Source organism: Armigeres subalbatus, chromosome 3 (genome assembly GCF_024139115.2).
Source record: "Armigeres subalbatus isolate Guangzhou_Male chromosome 3, GZ_Asu_2, whole genome shotgun sequence".
Classification (NCBI taxonomy): domain Eukaryota; kingdom Metazoa; phylum Arthropoda; class Insecta; order Diptera; family Culicidae; genus Armigeres; species Armigeres subalbatus.
The window spans coordinates 397,670,967-397,689,377 of record NC_085141.1 but is presented as its reverse complement, the minus strand read 5'-3'; the positions used below and the strand labels follow the sequence as shown (position 1 = coordinate 397,689,377).

Here is an 18,411-nt window from a genome sequence, read left to right as displayed (position 1 = left end):
TTCTATTGTATGGACGGAGATTTGTATCGCGAATGAAAGGAGGATGATGATTCCCGGTAGTACCAAGTATTACTTCGACAGCCTGGACCTTGAGCTGGACTGAATACATGGCGAAGGTACGCTAGTACGTCCCAAAAGCGAATCCGTTTGTCATAGACGCGGATTGCATTTAAAATATATGGATTTTAGAGGTGAATATGAATTCTCATATTCGGAATAACTAATATCCTTTACTATATGAAAGTTCTGTATTGTAATGGAAAATTTGTAATTGTAATTGTATGTGATTGGAAAATTTCAGAATGATGTTTACAATCACTGTCACTTTTAGATTTGACAGATGATGTATTCGTTGCGTTGCTAAAATCAGCATCTGGATTTTAAAAATTTTGATTTACATCGAAATAAAGTCGCTTCGGTTGCTTGGTTAATTTTCTGCAGATAAATTCGATTTATTCTACGTGAGACACCCTTGGCCCGCCCTCATTGACTCAGACGAGAGCTCAAACCACTATCATCACATGAGTGCAACCAAATTGAACTCATATCGACACTGCGATCGCCCCCAAGGATTCAAACGAGCGCTCATTCTACCATCTCCTTAGAAAAACCTAATTGAACTCAAAATGCTACTGTGACCGCCCTTATGGACTCAGACGAGCACTCAATCCACTATCATTACATAAGTGCAACCAAATGGAACTCATATCGACAGAGCGCCCACCCTCATGGACTCAGACGAGCGCTCAATCCACTATCATCACATAAGTGCAACAAAATTGAAGTCTAATCGACACTGCGCCCACCCTCATTGACTCAGACGAGCACTCAATCCCCAATCATCACATAAGTGCAACCAAATTGAACTCATATCGATACTGCGAAGCCCTCACGGACTCAGACGAGCGCTCAATCCACTACACGGTAAATAATCAACACGCTCAATTCAACTGTTCTATCTATTGAATGTCCAACCTTACAATCACTATGATTGGTAGTGATATTCTTTTGATTTCGGAGTGATGTCACACATTTCAAAAGTGTGTTAAATATAGACAATTCCAAAACATCAACACTATTGATCAAAGTGCTTCTCTCTGGGAGTTGAAATGGTTGGCACTTCGATCAGCACCAATAATCTCTTCACCAGATTTGTAAGTGATACGTTATTGAATTCAGAGGTGAAAGGTTATTGATTTTAAAGATGATCAATATTGGTGCAGTTTGTATCAACTGTTCTGCTTTCTTCATAAGTAAATTCGAAGTGTGAGATGTAGTCATGGTAAGGTGTAGGACTTTCAAGCAACGGTACGCTAATCAAATCTAGGCTTCGGTGATTATTTTTTTATTTTCCTAGTTTTACAATCAAAATAGTGTGCACGTCAAATGGAAGTGCTGGTCTTTGAATTTGAAAAGGTCAGCTATCAATATTGATTGGATTCTAAAGTAGTGCAAATTCAAATGTAAAACAATTCTCATGGACGTGCATATTTCTTATCGTGTATCATCACATAAGTGCAACCAAATTGAACTCATATCGACACAGCGCCCGCCCTCATTGACTCAGACGTGCGCTCAATGCATTATCATCACATAAGTGCAACAAAATTGAACTCATATCGACACTGCGACACTCAATCCACTATCATCACATAAGTGCAACCAAATAGAACTCATATCGATACTGCGCCCGCTCTCCTTGACTCAGACGAGCTCTCAATCCACTATCATCACATAAGTGCAACCAAATTGAACTCATATCGATACTGCGCCCGCCCTCATGGACTCAGACGAGCGCTCAATCCACTATCATCACATAAGTGCAACCAAATTGAACTCAAATCGACACAGCGCCCGCCCTCATTGATTCAGACGAGCGCTCAATCCACTATCATCACATAAGTGCAACCAAATTGAAGTCATATCGACACTGCGCCCGCCCTCATTGACTCAGACGAGTGCTCAATCCACTATCATCACATAAGAGAAACCAAATTGAACTCATATCAACACTGCGCCCGCCCTCATTGACTCAGACGAGCGCTCAATCCACTATCATCACATAAGTGCAACCAAATAGAAGTCATATCGACACTGCGCCCGCCCTCATTGACTCAGACGAGCGCTCAATCCACTATCATCACATAAGTGCAACCAAATTGAACTCAAATCGACACAGCGCCCGCCCTCATTGATTCAGACGAGCGCTCAATCCACTATCATCACATAAGTGCAACCAAATAGAAGTCATATCGACACTGCGCCCGCCCTCATTGACTCAGACGAGCTCTCAATCCACTATCATCACATAAGTGCAACCAAATTGAACTCAAATCGACACAGCGCCCACCCTCATTGATTCAGACGAGCGCTCAATCCACTATCATCACATAAGTGCAACCAAATTGAACTCAAATCGACACAGCGCCCGCCCTCATTGATTCAGACGAGCGCTCAATCCACTATCATCACATAAGTGCAACCAAATTGAAGTCATATCGACACTGCGCCCGCCCTCATTGACTCAGACGAGTGCTCAATCCACTATCATCACATAAGAGAAACCAAATTGAACTCATATCAACACTGCGCCCACCCTCATTGACTCAGACGAGCGCTCAATCCACTATCAACACATAAGTGCAACCAAATTGAACTCATATCGATACTGCGCCCACCCTCATTGACTCAGACGAGCGCTCAATCCACTATCAACACATAAGTGCAACCAAATTGAACTCATATCGATACTGCGCCCGCCCTCATTGACTCAGACGAGCGCTCAATCCACTATCATCACATAAGTGCAACCAAATTGAACTCATATCGACACTGCGCTCGCCCTTATTGACTCAGACGAGCGCTCAATCCACTATCATCACATAAGTGCAACCAAATTGAACTCATATCGATACTGCGCCCGCCCTCATGGACTCAGACGAGCGCTCAATCCACTATCATTACATAAGTGCAACCAAATTGAACTCATATCGACACTGCGCCCACCCTCATTGACTCAGACGAGCGCTCAATCCACTATCATCACATAAGTGCAACCAAATTGAACTCATATCAATACTGCGCCCGCCCTCAATGACTCCAGACGAGCGCTCAATCAACTATCAACACATAAGTGCAACCAAATTGAACTCATATCGATACTGCGCCCACCCTCATTGACTCAGACGAGCGCTCAATCCACTATCAACACATAAGTGCAACCAAATTGAACTCATATCGATACTGCGCCCGCCCTCATTGACTCAGACGAGCGCTCAATCCCCTATCATCCCATAAGTGCAACCAAATTGAAGTCATATCGACACTGCGCTCGCCCTCATTGACTCAGACGAGCGCTCAATCCACTATCATCACATAAGAGAAACCAAATTGAACTCATATCAACACTGCGCCCGCCCTCATTGACTCAGACGAGCGCTCAATCCACTATCAACACATAAGTGCAACCAAATTGAACTCATATCGATACTGCGCCCACCCTCATTGACTCAGACGAGCGCTCAATCCACTATCAACACATAAGTGCAACCAAATTGAACTCATATCGGTACTGCGCCGGCCCTCATTGACTCAGACGAGCGCTCAATCCACTATCATCACATAAGTGCAACCAAATTGAACTCATATCGACACTGCGCTCGCCCTTATTGACTCAGACGAGCGCTCAATCCACTATCATCACATAAGTGCAACCAAATTGAACTCATATCGATACTGCGCCCGCCCTCATGGACTCAGACGAGCGCTCAATCCACTATCATCACATAAGTGCAACCAAATTGAACTCATATCGACACTGCGCTCGTCCTCATGGACTCAGACGAGCGCTCAATCTACTATCGCGTTGAAGCTACCGAATTGAACTCAAAATGATATTGGGACCGCCCTCATATGGACTCCAACGAGCGCTCATGCCACTATCATCACATAAGTACAACCAAATGAAACTTATATCGACACTGTGCCCGCTCTTAAGGACTCAGACGAGCGCTCTCGCCACTATCATCACTTACAACTGCAATCAAATTGAACCCATTTCAACACTGCGACCACCCTCACGGACCTCAAACGAGCGCTCAATTCACTATATCACATGAGTTCAACCATATTGATCTCCTATCGACACTGTGCCTGTCCTCAGACGAGCGCTCATTCTACTATCTCATTAGAGCAATCAAATTGATTGAGCTCAAGCTCAATGCCACTATCTCTGACCTCACGACACGCTCAATCCAGCGCTCAGTCCACTATCATCCATAAGTGCTACCATTTTGAACTCATATCGACACTGCGCTCGTCCTCATGGACTCAGTCGAGCGCTCATTCTACTATCGCGTTGAAGCAACCGAATTGAACTCAAAATGCTGGGGATTGTGATCCGAAGCGCTCATCATGAAACGAACGCGTCCGGAAGCATTCCCGCTGCTTTCTGGATGTTTCCTCCTGTGATTTGTAAACAAAATCTTCCGGAAGCATTTTCTGCTGATTCTCGCATCCCGGAACAAACATTTCGCTTGGTTCCCGCATTGGAATGGCCTCTGAATGCTGGGGATTGTTGATTCGAAGCGTACCATCATGAAACGAACGCGTCCGGAAGCATTCCCGCTGCTTTCCGGATGTTTCCCCCGTAATTTGTAAACAAAATCTTCCGGATGCATTTTTCGCTGAATCTCGCAGCCCGGAACATACAGATCGCATGGTTCCCGCATTGGAATGGCCTCTGAATGCTGGGGATTGTTGATTCGAAGCGTACCATCATGGAACGAACGCGTCCGGAAGCATTCCCGCTGCTTTCCGGATGTTTCCCGTGATTTGTAAACAAAATCTTCCGGATGCATTTTCGCTGAATCTCGCAGCCCGGAACATACAAATCGCATGGTTCCCGCATTAGAATGGCCTCTGAATGCTGGGGATTGTTGATTCCAAGCGTACCATCATGAAACGAACGCGTCCGGAAGCATTCCCGCTGCTTTCCGGATGTTTCCCCCGTAATTTGTAAACAAAATCTTCCGGATGCATTTTTCGCTGAATCTCGCAGCCCGGAACATACAGATCGCATGGTTCCCGCATTGGAATGGCCTCTGAATGCTGGGGATTGTTGATTCGAAGCGTACCATCATGAAACGAACGCGTCCGGAAGCATTCTCGCTGCTTTCCGGCTGTTTCCCCCGTAATTTGTAAACAAAATCTTCCGGATGCATTTTTCGCTGAATCTCGCAGCCCGGAACATACAGATCGCATGGTTCCCGCATTGGAATGGCCTCTGAATGCTGGGGATTGTTGATTCCAAGCGTACCATCATGAAACGAATGCGTCCGGAAGCATTCCCGCTGCTTTCCGGATGTTTCCCCCCTAATTTCTAAACAAAATCTTCCGGATGCATTTTTCGCTGATTCTCGCATCCCGGAACAAACATTTCGCTTGGTTCCCGTATTGGAACAGCCTCTGAATGCTGGGGATTGTTGATTCGAAGCGTACCATTATGGAACGAACGCGTCCGGAAGCATTCCCGCTGCTTTCTGGATGTTTCCTCCTGTGATTTGTAAACAAAATCTTCCGGAAGCATTTTCTGCTGATTCTCGCATCCCGGAACAAACATTTCGCTTGGTTCCCGCATTGGAATGGCCTCTGAATGCTGGGGATTGTTGATTCGAAGCGTACCATCATGAAACGAACGCGTCCGGAAGCATTCCGCTGCTTTCCGGATGTTTCCCCTAATTTCTAAACAAAATCTTCCGGATGCATTTTTCGCTTAATCTCGCATCCCGGAACAAACATTTCGCTTGGTTCCTGTATTGGAACAGCCTCTTAATGCTGGGGATTGTTGATTCGAAGCGTACCATCATGAAACGAACGCGTCCGGAAGAATTCCCGCTGCTTTCCGGATGTTTCCCCGTAATTTGTAAACAAAATCTTCCGGATGCATTTTTCGCTGAATCTCGCAGCCCGGAACATACAGATCGCATGGTTTCCGCATTGGAATGGCCTCTGAATGCTGGGGATTGTTGATTCAGCGTACCATCATGGAACGAACGCGTCCGGAAGCATTCCGCTGCTTTCCGGATGTTTCCCCTGTGATTTGTAAACAAAATCTTCCGGATGCATTTTCGCTGAATCTCGCAGCCCGGAACATACAGATCGCATGGTTCCCGCATTGGAATGGCCTCTGAATGCTGGGGATGGTTGATTCCAAGCGTACCATCATGAAACGAACGCGTCCGGAAGCATTCCCGCTGCTTTCCGGATGTTTTCCCCGTAACTGGTGAATAAAATCTTTCGAATGCATTTTTTGCTTAGTCTCGCAGCCCGGAACATACAGATCGCATGGTTCCCGCATTGGAATGGCCTCTGAATGCTGGGGATTGTTGATTCGAAGCGTACCATCATGAAACGAACGCGTCCGGAAGCATTCCCGCTGCTTTCCGGATGTTTCCCCCGTAATTTGTAAACAAAATCTTCCGGATGCATTTTTCGTTGAATCTCGCAGCCCGGAACATACAGATCGCATGGTTCCCGCATTGGAATGGCCTCTGAATGCTGGGGATTGTTGATTCCAAGCGTACCATCATGAAACGAATGCGTCCGGAAGCATTCCCGCTGCTTTCCGGATGATTCCCCCCTAATTTCTAAACAAAATCTTTCGGATGCATTTTTCGCTGATTCTCGCATCCCGGAACAAACATTTCGCTTGGTTCCCGTATTGGAACAGCCTCTGAATGCTGGGGATTGTTGATTCGAAGCGTACCATCATGAAACGAACGCGTCCGGAAGCATTCCCGCTGCTTTCCGGATGTTTCTGTAATTTGTAAACAAAATCTTCCGGATGCATTTTTCGCTTAATCTCGCAGCCCGGAACATACAGATCGCATGGTTCCTGCATTGGAATGGCCTCTGAATGCTGGGGATTGTTGATTCGAAGCGTACCATCATGAAACGAACGCGTCCGGAAGCATTCCCGCTGCTTTCCGGATGTTTCCGTAATTTGTAAACAAAATCTTCCGGATGCATTTTTCGTTGAATCTCGCAGCCCGGAACATACAGATCGCATGGTTCCCGCATTGGAATGGCCTCTGAATGCTGGGGATTGTTGATTCCAAGCGTACCATCATGAAACGAATGCGTCCGGAAGCATTCCCGCTGCTTTCCGGATGATTCCCCCCTAATTTCTAAACAAAATCTTTCGGATGCATTTTTCGCTGATTCTCGCATCCCGGAACAAACATTTCGCTTGGTTCCCGTATTGGAACAGCCTCTGAATGCTGGGGATTGTTGATTCGAAGCGTACCATCATGAAACGAACGCGTCCGGAAGCATTACCGCTGCTTTCCCCCGTAATTTGTAAACAAAATCTTCCGGATGCATTTTTCGCTGAATCTCGCAGCCCGGAACATACAGATCGCATGGTTCCCGCATTGGAATGGCCTCTGAATGCTGGGGATTGTTGATTCGAAGCGTACCATCATGAAACGAACGCGTCCGGAAGCATTCCCGCTGCTTTCCGGATGTTTCCCCCGTAATTTGTAAACAAAATCTTCCGGATGCATTTTTCGTTGAATCTCGCAGCCCGGAACAAACAGGTCGCATGGTTCCTGCATTGGAATGGCCTCTGAATGCTGGGGATTGTTGATTCCAAGCGTACCATCATGAAACGAATGCGTCCGGAAGCATTCCCGCTGCTTTCCGGATGATTCCCCCCTAATTTCTAAACAAAATCTTTCGGATGCATTTTTCGCTGATTCTCGCATCCCGGAACAAACATTTCGCTTGGTTCCCGTATTGGAACAGCCTCTGAATGCTGGGGATTGTTGATTCGAAGCGTACCATCATGGAACGAACGCGTCCGGAAGCATTTCCGCTGCTTTCCGGATGTTTCCCCCGTAATTTGTAAACAAAATCTTCCGGATGCATTTTTCGCTGAATCTCGCAGCCCGGAACATACAGATCGCATGGTTCCCGCATTGGAATGGCCTCTGAATGCTGGGGATTGTTGATTCGAAGCGTACCATCATGGAACGAACGCGTCCGGAAGCATTCCCGCTGCTTTCCGGATGTTTCCCCCGTAATTTGTAAACAAAATCTTCCGGATGCATTTTTCGCTGAATCTCGCAGCCCGGAACATACAGATCGCATGGTTCCCGCATTGGAATGGCCTCTGAATGCTGGGGATTGTTGATTCGAAGCGTACCATCATGAAACGAACGCGTCCGGAAGCATTTCCGCTGCTTTCCGGATGTTTCCCCCGTAATTTGTAAACAAAATCTTCCGGATGCATTTTTCGCTGAATCTCGCAGCCCGGAACATACAGATCGCATGGTTCCCGCATTGGAATGGCCTCTGAATGCTGGGGATTGTTGATTCGAAGCGTACCATCATGAAACCAACGCGTCCGGAAGCATTCTCGCTGCTTTCTGGATGTTTCCTTCTGTGATTTGTAAACAAAATCTTCCGGATGCATTTTTTGGTGATTCTCGCATCCCGGAACAAACATTTCGCTTGGTTCCCGCATTGGAATGGCCTCTGAATGCTGGGGATTGTTGATTCGAAGCGTACCATCATGGAACGAACGCGTCCGGAAGCATTCCCGCTGCTATCTGGATGTTTCCTCCTGTGATTTGTAAACAAAATCTTCCGGATGCATTTTTTGCTGATTCTCGCATCACGGAACAAACATTTCGCTTGGTTCCCGCATTGGAATGGCCTCTGAATGCTGGGGATTGTTGATTCGAAGCGTACCATCATGAAACGAACGCGTCCGGAAGCATTCCCGCTGCTTTCCGGATGTTTCCCCCGTAATTTGTAAACAAAATCTTCCGGATGCATTTTTCGCTGAATCTCGCAGCCCGGAACATACAGATCGCATGGTTCCCGCATTGGAATGGCCTCTGAATGCTGGGGATTGTTGATTCGAAGCGTACCATCATGGAACGAACGCGTCCGGAAGCATTCCCGCTGCCCCCAGGCTGCTTCCTCCCGATATTTGTAAACAAAATCTTCCGGATGCATTTTTCGCTGATTCTCGCAGCCCGGAACATACAGATCGCATGGTTCCCGCATTGGAATGGCCTCTGAATGCTGGGGATTGTTGATTCGAAGCGTACCATCATGAAACGAACGCGTCCGGAAGCATTCCCGCTGCTTTCCGGATGTTTCCCCCTGTGATTTGTAAACAAAATCTTCCGGATGCATTTTTTGCTGATTCTCGCAGCCCGGAACATACAGATCGCATGGTTCCCGCATTGGAATGGCCTCTGAATGCTGGGGATTGTTGATTCGAAGCGTACCATCATGAAACGAACGCGTCCGGAAGCATTCCCGCTGCTTTCCGGCTGTTTCCCCCGTAATTTGTAAGCCCGGAACATACAGATCGCATGGTTCCCGCATTGGAATGGCCTCTGAATGCTGGGGATTGTTGATTCCAAGCGTACCATCATGAAACGAACGCGTCCGGAAGCATTCCCGCTGCTTTCCGGATGTTTCCCCCTGTGATTTGTAAACAAAATATTCCGGATGCATTTTTTGCTGATTCTCGCATCTCGGAACAAACATTTCGCATGGTTTCCGTGTTGGAACAGCCTCTGAATGCTGGGGATTATTGATACGAAACGTACCATTATGAAACGAACGCGTCCGGAAGCATTCCCGCTGCTTTCCGGATGTTTCCCCCGTAATTTGTAAACAAAATCTTCCGGATGCATTTTTCGCTGATTCTCGCAGCCCAGAACATAGGTATAGGAGATCCTGCAAAGGGTTATCCTGTAGCGGACATTTTTTTTAAATCTACAGGGGCGCAAAAAAGTTAGAGGAATACGTGTATAGGAAGGCGGAGATCCTGCAGAGGACATATTTCAAAATCTATGGGGGCGCAAAATAGAGGAATTCGTATAGGAGGGCGGAGATCTTACAGAGGACATATTTCTAAATCCAAGGGGGCGCAAAAAAGTTAAAATAATATGTTTTAGGGGAGCGGAAATCCTCCAGAGAACCATTTTTTTTATCTACAGGGGCGCAAATAAGTTAGAGGAATTCATATAGGATGGCGGAGATCCTACAGAGGACATATTTCTAAATCCATGGGGGCGCAATTTTTTTTAATAATACGTTCTAGGGGAGCGGAAATCCCGTAGAGGACATATTTTGAAATCTAAGGGGCGTAAAAAGTTAGAGGAATACATATAGGAGGGCGGAGATCCTGCAGAGGGGCGCAAAATGGAAGAATTCGTATAGGAGGGCGGAGATCCTACAGAGGACATATTTCTAAATCCACGGGAGCGCAAAAAGTTTGAATAATACGTTCTATGGGAGCGAAAATCCCGTAGAGGACATATTTTGAAATCTACGGGGACGCAAAAAGTTGAAGAAATTCGTATAGGAGGGCGGAGATCCTGCAGAGGACATATTTTCATATTCACGGGGCGCAAAAAGTTCCAATAATACGTTCTAGGGGCGGAAATCCCGAAGCGGAAAATTTTCTTACAACCCACAGGGCGCAAAATAGTAAGAGGAACCCATATAGCAGGGCGGCGCTCCAGAAGAGAGCATCTTTCTCCATTCATTAGGGCGCAATAATGTTCGAATAATACGTTTTATGGGGCGGAAATCCCGAAGCAGACAATTTTTTCCTAATATACAGGGTGCAAAAAAGTTAAAGGAACACGTATAGGAGGGCGGAGATCCTTCAGAGGACATATTGCTAAATCTACGGGGCGCAAACAGTTCGAATAATACGTTTTAGGGGAGCGGAAATCCGGTGTAGGACATATTTTGAAATCTTAGGGGCGCAAAAAGTTAGAGGAATACGTATAGGAGTTCGGAGGACATATTTCTAAATCTTTGGGGCTTGAAAAGTTCCAAAATTACGTTCTAGGGGAGCGGAAATCCCGTAGAGGACATATTTTGAAATCTTAGAGGGCGCAAATAAATTAGAGGAATACGTATAGGAGGGCGGAGATCCTGCAGAGGACATATTTCTAAATCCACGGGGGCGCAAAAAAGTTTGAATAATACGTTCTAGGGGAGCGAAAATCCCGTAGAGGACATATTTTGAAATCTACGGGGGCGCAAAAAGTTGAAGAAATTCGTATAGGAGGGCGTAGATCCTGTAGAGGACATATTTTGAAATCTACGGGGGCGCAAAAAAGTTCGAAGCGGAAAATTTTCTTAAAATCTACAGGGCGCAAAAAGTAAGAGGAATACATATAGGAGGGCGGAGATCCAGCAGAGTGCATATTTCTAAATTAATGAGGGCGCAATAATGTTCGAATAATACGTTTTATGGGGCGGAAATCCCGAAGCGGACAATTTTTTTTAATCTACAGGGGTGCAAAAAAAGTTAAAGGAACACGTATAGGAGGGCGGAGATCCTTCAGAGGACATATTGCTAAATCTACGGGGGCGCAAACAGTTCGAATAATACGTTTTAGGGGAGCGGAAGTCCCGTAGAGGACATATTGCTAAATCTACGGGGGCGCAAACAGTTCGAATAATACGTTTTAGGGGAGCGGAAGTCCCGTAGAGGACATATTTTTCAAAATCTACAGGGAGCAAAAATGTAAGAGGAATACATATAGGAGGGCAGAGGGGCAGAGATCATGCAGGGGACATATTTATAATTCTACGGGGGCGCAAAAAACTTTGAATAATACGTTCTCGGAAGCGGAAATCCCGAAGCGGACATTTTTTTCAATCTACAGGGTGCAAAAAAATTAAAGGAACACGTGTTGGCGGGCGGAGATCCTTCAGAGGACATATTGCTAAATCTACGGGGGCGCAAACAGTTCGAATAATACGTTTGAGGGGAGCGGAAATCCCGTGGAGGACATATTTTGGAATCTACGGGGGCGCAAAAAAGTTAGAGGAATACGTATAGGATGGCGGAGATTCTGCAGAGGATACATTTCTAAATCCCGGGGGGGTTAGGCGGTGGTGGCGCGGTCATTAAAGTTTAAACAATACGGAAATCGGAAGCGGAATTTTTCTTTTTAAATCATCAGTTGCGCAAAAAAAGTTAGAGGAATACGTATTGGAGTTCGGAGGACATATTTCTAAATCTATGGGGGCCTGAAAAGTTCGAAAATTACGTTCTAGGGGAGCGGAAATCCCGTAGAGGACATATTTTGAAATCTTAGGGGGCGCAAATGAATTAGAGGAATACGTATAGGAGGGCGGAGATCCTGCAGAGGACATATTTCTAAATCCACGGGGCGCAAAAAAGTTTGGATAATACGTTTTAGGGAAGCGGAAATCCCGCAGAGGACATTTTTGTTTATCTACAGGGCTCAAAAAAAGTTAGATGAATACCTACATATAAGAGGGCGGAGATCACACAGAGTACATCTTTTCAAATCCATGGGGGCGCAAAAAAGTTGTAATAATACGTTCTAGGGTAGTGGAAATCTCGTAGAGGACATATTTTGAAATCTACGGGGGCGCAAAAAAAGTTGAACAAATTCGAATAGGAGGGCGGAGATCCTGCAGACGACATATTTTCATATCCCCGGGGTCGCAAAAAAGTTAGAATAACACGTTCTAGGGGTCGGAAATCCCGAAGCGGAAAATTTTCTTAAAATCCACAGGGCGCAAAAAAGTAAGAGGAATACATATAGGAGGGCGGAGATCCAGCAGAGGGCATATTTCTAAATAAATGAGGGCGCAATAATGTTCGAATAATACGTTTTATGGGGCGGAAATCCCGAAGCGGACTTTTTTTTTTAATCTATATTTTGAAATCTACGGGGGCGCAAAAAAGTTCGAATAATACGTTCTAGGGGCGGAAATCCCGAAGCTGACATTTTTTTTTAATCTACAGGGAGCAAAAAAGTAAGAGGAATACATATAGGAGGGCAGAGATCATGCAGAGGACATATTTCTAATTCTACGGGGGCGCAAAAAAGTTTGAATAATACGTTCTCGGGAGCGGAAATCCCGAAGCGGACAATTTTTTTTAATTCTACCAGGGCGCAAAAAAAAAGTTAGAGGAACACTTATATGAGGGTGGAGATCCTGCAGAGAACATATTTCTAAATCTACGGGGGCGCAAACAGTTCGAATAATACGTATTAGGAGAGCGGAAATCCCGTGGAGGACATATTTTGATATCTTAGGGGGCGCAAAAAAGTTAGAGGAATACGTATAGGAGGGCGGAGATCTTGCAGAGGACATATTTCTAAATCCACGGGGGCGCAAAAAAGTTTGAACAATACGTTCTAGGGGAGCGAAAATCCCGTAGAGGACATATTGCTAAATCTACGGGGGCGCAAAAAAGTTGAAGAAATTCGTATAGGAGGGCGGAGATCCTGCAGAGGACATATTTTCATATCCGCGGGGGTGCAAAAAAGTTCGAATAATACGTTCTAGGGGGCGGAAATCCCGAAGCTTAAATTTTCTTAAAATCTACAGGGCGCAAAAAAGTAAGAGGAATATAAATAGGAGGGCGGAGATCCAGCAGAGGACATATTGCTAAATCTACGGGGGCGCAAACAGTTCGAATAATACGTTTTAGGGGAGCGGAAATCCCGAAGCGGACAATTTTTTTTAATCTACAGGGGCGCAAAAAAAGTTAAAGGAACACGTATAGGAGGGCGGAGATCCTTCAGAGGACATATTGCTAAATCTACGGGGGCGCAAACAGTTCGAATAATACGTTTTAGGGGAGCGGAAATCCCGTAGAGGACATATTTTGAAATCTACGGGGGCGCAAAAAAGTTAGAGGAATACGTATAGGAGTGCGGAGGACATATTTCTAAATCTATGGGGGCTTGAAAAGTTCGAAAATTACGTTCTAGGGGAGCGGAAATCCCGTAGAGGACATATTTTGAAATCTTAGGGGGCGCAAATAAATTAGAGGAATACATATAGGAGGGCGGAGATCCTGCAGAGGACATATTTCTAAATCCATGGGGGCGCAAAAAAGTTTGGATAATACGTTTTAGGGGAGCGGAAATCCCGCAGAGGACATTTAATTTAAATCTACAGGGGCGCAAAAAAAAGTTTGATAAATACATGGAAGAGGGCGGAGATCCTACAGAGGACATATTTCTAAATCCACGGGGGCGCAAAATAGTTTGAATAATACGTTCTAGGGGAGCGGAAATCCCGTAGAGGACATATTTTGAAATCTACGGGGCGAAAAAAGTTGAACAAATTCGTATAGGAGGGCGGAGATCCTGCAGAGGACATATTTTCATATCCACGGGGGCGCAAAAAGTTCGAATAACACGTTCTAGGGGCGGAAATCCTGAAGCGGAAAATTTTCTGAAAATCTACAGGGCGCAAAAAAGTAAAAGGAATACATATAGGAGGGCCGAGATCCAGCAGAGGGCATATTTCTAAATTAATGAGGGCGCAATAATGTTCGAATAATACGTTTTATGGAGCGGAAATCACGAAGCGGACATTTTTTTTAATCTACAGGGGCGCAAAAAAGTTAAAGAAACACGTATAGGAGGGCGGAGATCCTTCAGAGGACATATTTCTAAATCTACGGGGGCGCAAACAATTCGAATAATACGTTTTAGGGGAGCGGAAATCCCGTAGAGGACATATTTTGAAATCAACAGTTGCGCAAAAAAAAAGTTAGAGGAATACGTATAGGAGTTCGGAGGACATATTTCTAATTCTATGGGGGCTTGAAAAGTTCGAAAATTACGTTCTAGGGGAGCGGAAATCCCGTAGAGGACATATTTTGAAATCTTAGGGGGCGCAAATAAATTAGAGGAATACATATAGGAGGGCGGAGATCCTGCAGAGGACATATTTCTAAATCCACGGGGGCGCAAAAAGTTTGAATGATACCTTCTATGAAGGCGGAAACCCTGAAGAGGATTTGTTTTCAATCTACAGGGCGCAAAAAGTTGGAGAAATACGTATAAACTTGGGCGCAAAAAAAAAAAATACTTTCTAGGGGATGGGAATCCCGTAGGGCGGAGATCCCACAGAGGACATATTTCAAAATCTACAGGGCACAAAATAGAGAAATTCGTATAGGAGGGCGGAGATCCTTCAGAGTACATATTTCTAAATCCTCGGGGCGCAAAAAGTTTGAATGATACGTTCTAGGGGAGCGGAAATTCCGTAGAGCACATATTTTGATTTCTAAGGGCCGCAAAAAAGTTAGAGAAATACGTATAGGAGGGCGGAGATCCTGTAGAGGAAATATTTTAAAATGTACGGGTGCGCAAAATAGAATGATTCGTATAGGAGGGCGGAGATTCTGCAGAGTACATTTTTCTAAATGCACGGGGGCGTAAAAAAGTTCGAATAATACGTTCTAGGGGGTAAAAATCTCGAAGCGGACAATTTTCCTAAATCTACGGGGGCGCAAACAGTTCGAGTAATACGTTTTAGGGGAGCGGAAATCCCGTAGAGGACATATTTTGAAATCTAAGAGGGCTCAAGAGGAATAGGTATAGGAGGGCGGAGATACAACAGGGGACATATTTTGAAATCTAAGGGTGCCCAAAACAATTAAAGGAATACGGCGTATAGTAGGGCAGAGATAAATAAATAAAATAAATAAATAAATTCTACGGGGGCGCAAAAAAGTTCAAATAATACGTTCTTGGGGCGGGAATCCCATAGAGTACTTTTTTTAAATTTAAGGAGACTCAAAACAGTTAGAGGAATACGGGGCGCTAAAAAAGTTTGAAGTTTCTAGGGGGGGCGGAAATCTCGAAGCGGACATTTTTTTTTCAAATCTATAGGGGCGCAAAAAAGTTAGAGGAATACATATAGGAGAGCGGAGATTCTGCAGAGGACATATTTCTAAATCTACGGGGGCGCAAACAGTTCGAAAAATACGTTTTAAGAGAGCAGAAATCCCATAGAGGACATATTTTGAAATCTACGGGGGCGCAAAAAAGGTAGAGGAATACATATAGGCGTGGAGATCCTACAGAGGACATATTTCTAAATCCACGGGGGCGAAAAAAAGTTCGAATAATACGTTCTAGGAGAGCGGAAATCCCGATGAGGACATATTTTTAAATCTGCAGGGGCGCAAAAAAAGTTAGAGGATCACGTATGGGAGGGTGGAGATCCTGCCGAGGACATATTTCTAAATCTACAGGGGCGCTAACAGTTCGAGTAATACATTTTTGGGGAGCGGAAATCCCGTAGAGGACATATTTTGAAATCTACGGGCGCAAAAAAAAGTTAGAGGAATACGTATAGGAAGGTGGAGATATTTAAATAAATAAATTCTACGGGGGCGCAAAAAAGTTCAAATAATACGTTCTAGATCCCGTAGAGGACTTTTTTTTAATCTAAGGAGGCGCAAATCAGTTAGAGGGATTCGTATAGGAGGGCGGAGATCCTGCAGAGGACATATTTCAAAATCTACGGGGGTGCAAAATTTTCGAATAATACGTTCTAGGGGAGCGGGAATCCCGAATAGGATACATGGAGAATATAAGGGGGAACGATTTTAGAATGGTAGGAGCAGTAACAGCGATCTTAGAGAGCGGAAAATTTTTCAGAAGAAAATTATTTTTCGTTTCGGTGAAAAGTAAGCAAAAAAAATTTTTTTTTTGGTCCCGAGAGCTGGTTACTCAGTGAGTAACTTGGAGTAACCACCATGACAGCACTGTTCGTCTTACAAAGAAGTGCATTTTGATGAGATTGCCATCCGGCGGGGGGAGGAGCAAAATTGAAAATGATTACTGATTTCGCTTTATTATCTCACTATCTCTTTCTGTCTCTCTCTCTTTTCAATTCATCCACAGTTCATCGGGACGCAAGTATTCCTGTTCCTGTGCACCGTCGTCGGATCTGCCATCATCCTGGACTTCTCCACCATGAACTCCAGCATCCAGCCATTGATCCGCCAAACAATGCTGCGCTTCATCATGACGTCGGAGCACCCGCACTCGTCGGCCGCCCTGAAGCTGATCCAAGAAAGCGTAAGTCAATAGCACCCCCTCACTTACAACGGGATTATGATTCAATGTATATAGTCCATTATGGCGGGATTCATTAACGCAGTTTTTTTTCGGAGGCGAAAAATATCCAATTATCTGGGAGTGTGTGTGATTGTGGGAACGATATTGGATATGACGATGGCTATGGCTACGATGAAATCAGACTTGTCGGCAACGACGATGAAATAGGAGCTGATAATGGATTGTTATTTGTGTACATGATTTCTCTGTTAGATAAGAGTGTGGTTGTAATGACAAAGATAAGCTATTGGTTGCTTTTAGGTTTCACGAGTTCGGACTAATGCTTAAAAAATATTATGACTTTTGAAAGATGTTAAAGAAGAAATAGTCATACGAAATCCCAAATTAGTCTGCCTGAGGTGAAGATTCCTTTCTCGTGCATTTAAAATGGTTGAAACGCATATAAAAAGAGTTAGAGATATAACTGATAAGTGGATAGGTCCCTTTTTGCAATCGTCTATACTGCCGTGAATAGCAAGTCAGTCCCACCTGTATTTATTTATTTATTTCTCAGATTAAGGCCGCAGTGGCCTGTATAGTACGTAAATAAAAGTCAACTCGGTTCATGGCTGCACGTTGCCAACCACGCAGTCTGTGGAGGGTACGAAAATCGTCTTCCACTTGATCGATCCACCTTGCCCGTTGCGCACCTCGCCTTCTTGTACCCGTCGGAACGTTGTCGAAAACCATTTCACTGAGCTATTGTCCGACTTTCTAGCTACGTGCCCAGCCCTCGCAGTCTTCCGATTTTCGCGGTGTGAACGATGGATGGTTCGCCCAACAGCGGATGCAACTCGTGTTTGTTTCACCTCCTCCACGTACCATCCGCCATCTGCACCAAGCCATAGATAGTACGAAACACTTTCCTCTCGAAAGCTCCAAGTGCACGTTGATCCTCCACGAGCATTGTCCAGCTCTAGTGTCCGTAGAGGACTGCTGGTCTTATGAGCGTTTTGTAGATAGTCAGTTCAGAACGGCGGTAAACTCTATTCTATTGGAGCGTTTTGCGGAGGCCAAACTACGTACGGTTTCCTGCCATGATGCGTCTCCAAATGTCTCTGCTGGTAACGGTCGGAGGTCACGAATTCTTCAACCACCTCGATTTCGTCACCACCAATACAAACTCGTGGTGGGTGGCTTGCGTTGTCCTCTCTTGAGCCTCTTTATAGCATGTACTTAGTCATCGACGTGTTGCTGTCTAGTCCAATCCTTTCAGCTTACTTTTTCGGTCTGATGTAGGCTTTCTCCATGTTCTCAAAGTTACGTGCCATAATATCAATGTCGTCGGCGAAACCAAATAGCTAAACCTGAACGGACGTGAAAATCTTACCACTCGTGTCAGTTCCTGACCTTCGTATTACCCCCTCCTAAGCGATGTTAAATAGCAGACACGAAAGACCATCACCTTGTCGTAAGCCTCTGCGCGTTTCAAAGGGACATCACCCAATCCATCGTC

The 18,411-nt window shown here is 45.0% G+C and overlaps 1 protein-coding gene across 1 annotated transcript in view; it reads left to right on the top strand.

Annotated features, from left to right (window-relative positions):
- LOC134226898 (tetraspanin-2A) overlaps positions 1–18,411 on the top strand; it is a 310,417-nt gene that overhangs the window by 260,313 nt on the left and 31,693 nt on the right. The window contains exon 3 of the mRNA XM_062707998.1: positions 16,740–16,916. Within this exon, the coding sequence (XP_062563982.1) occupies positions 16,740–16,916 (177 nt within the window). The remainder of the gene's footprint in view (positions 1–16,739; positions 16,917–18,411) is intronic.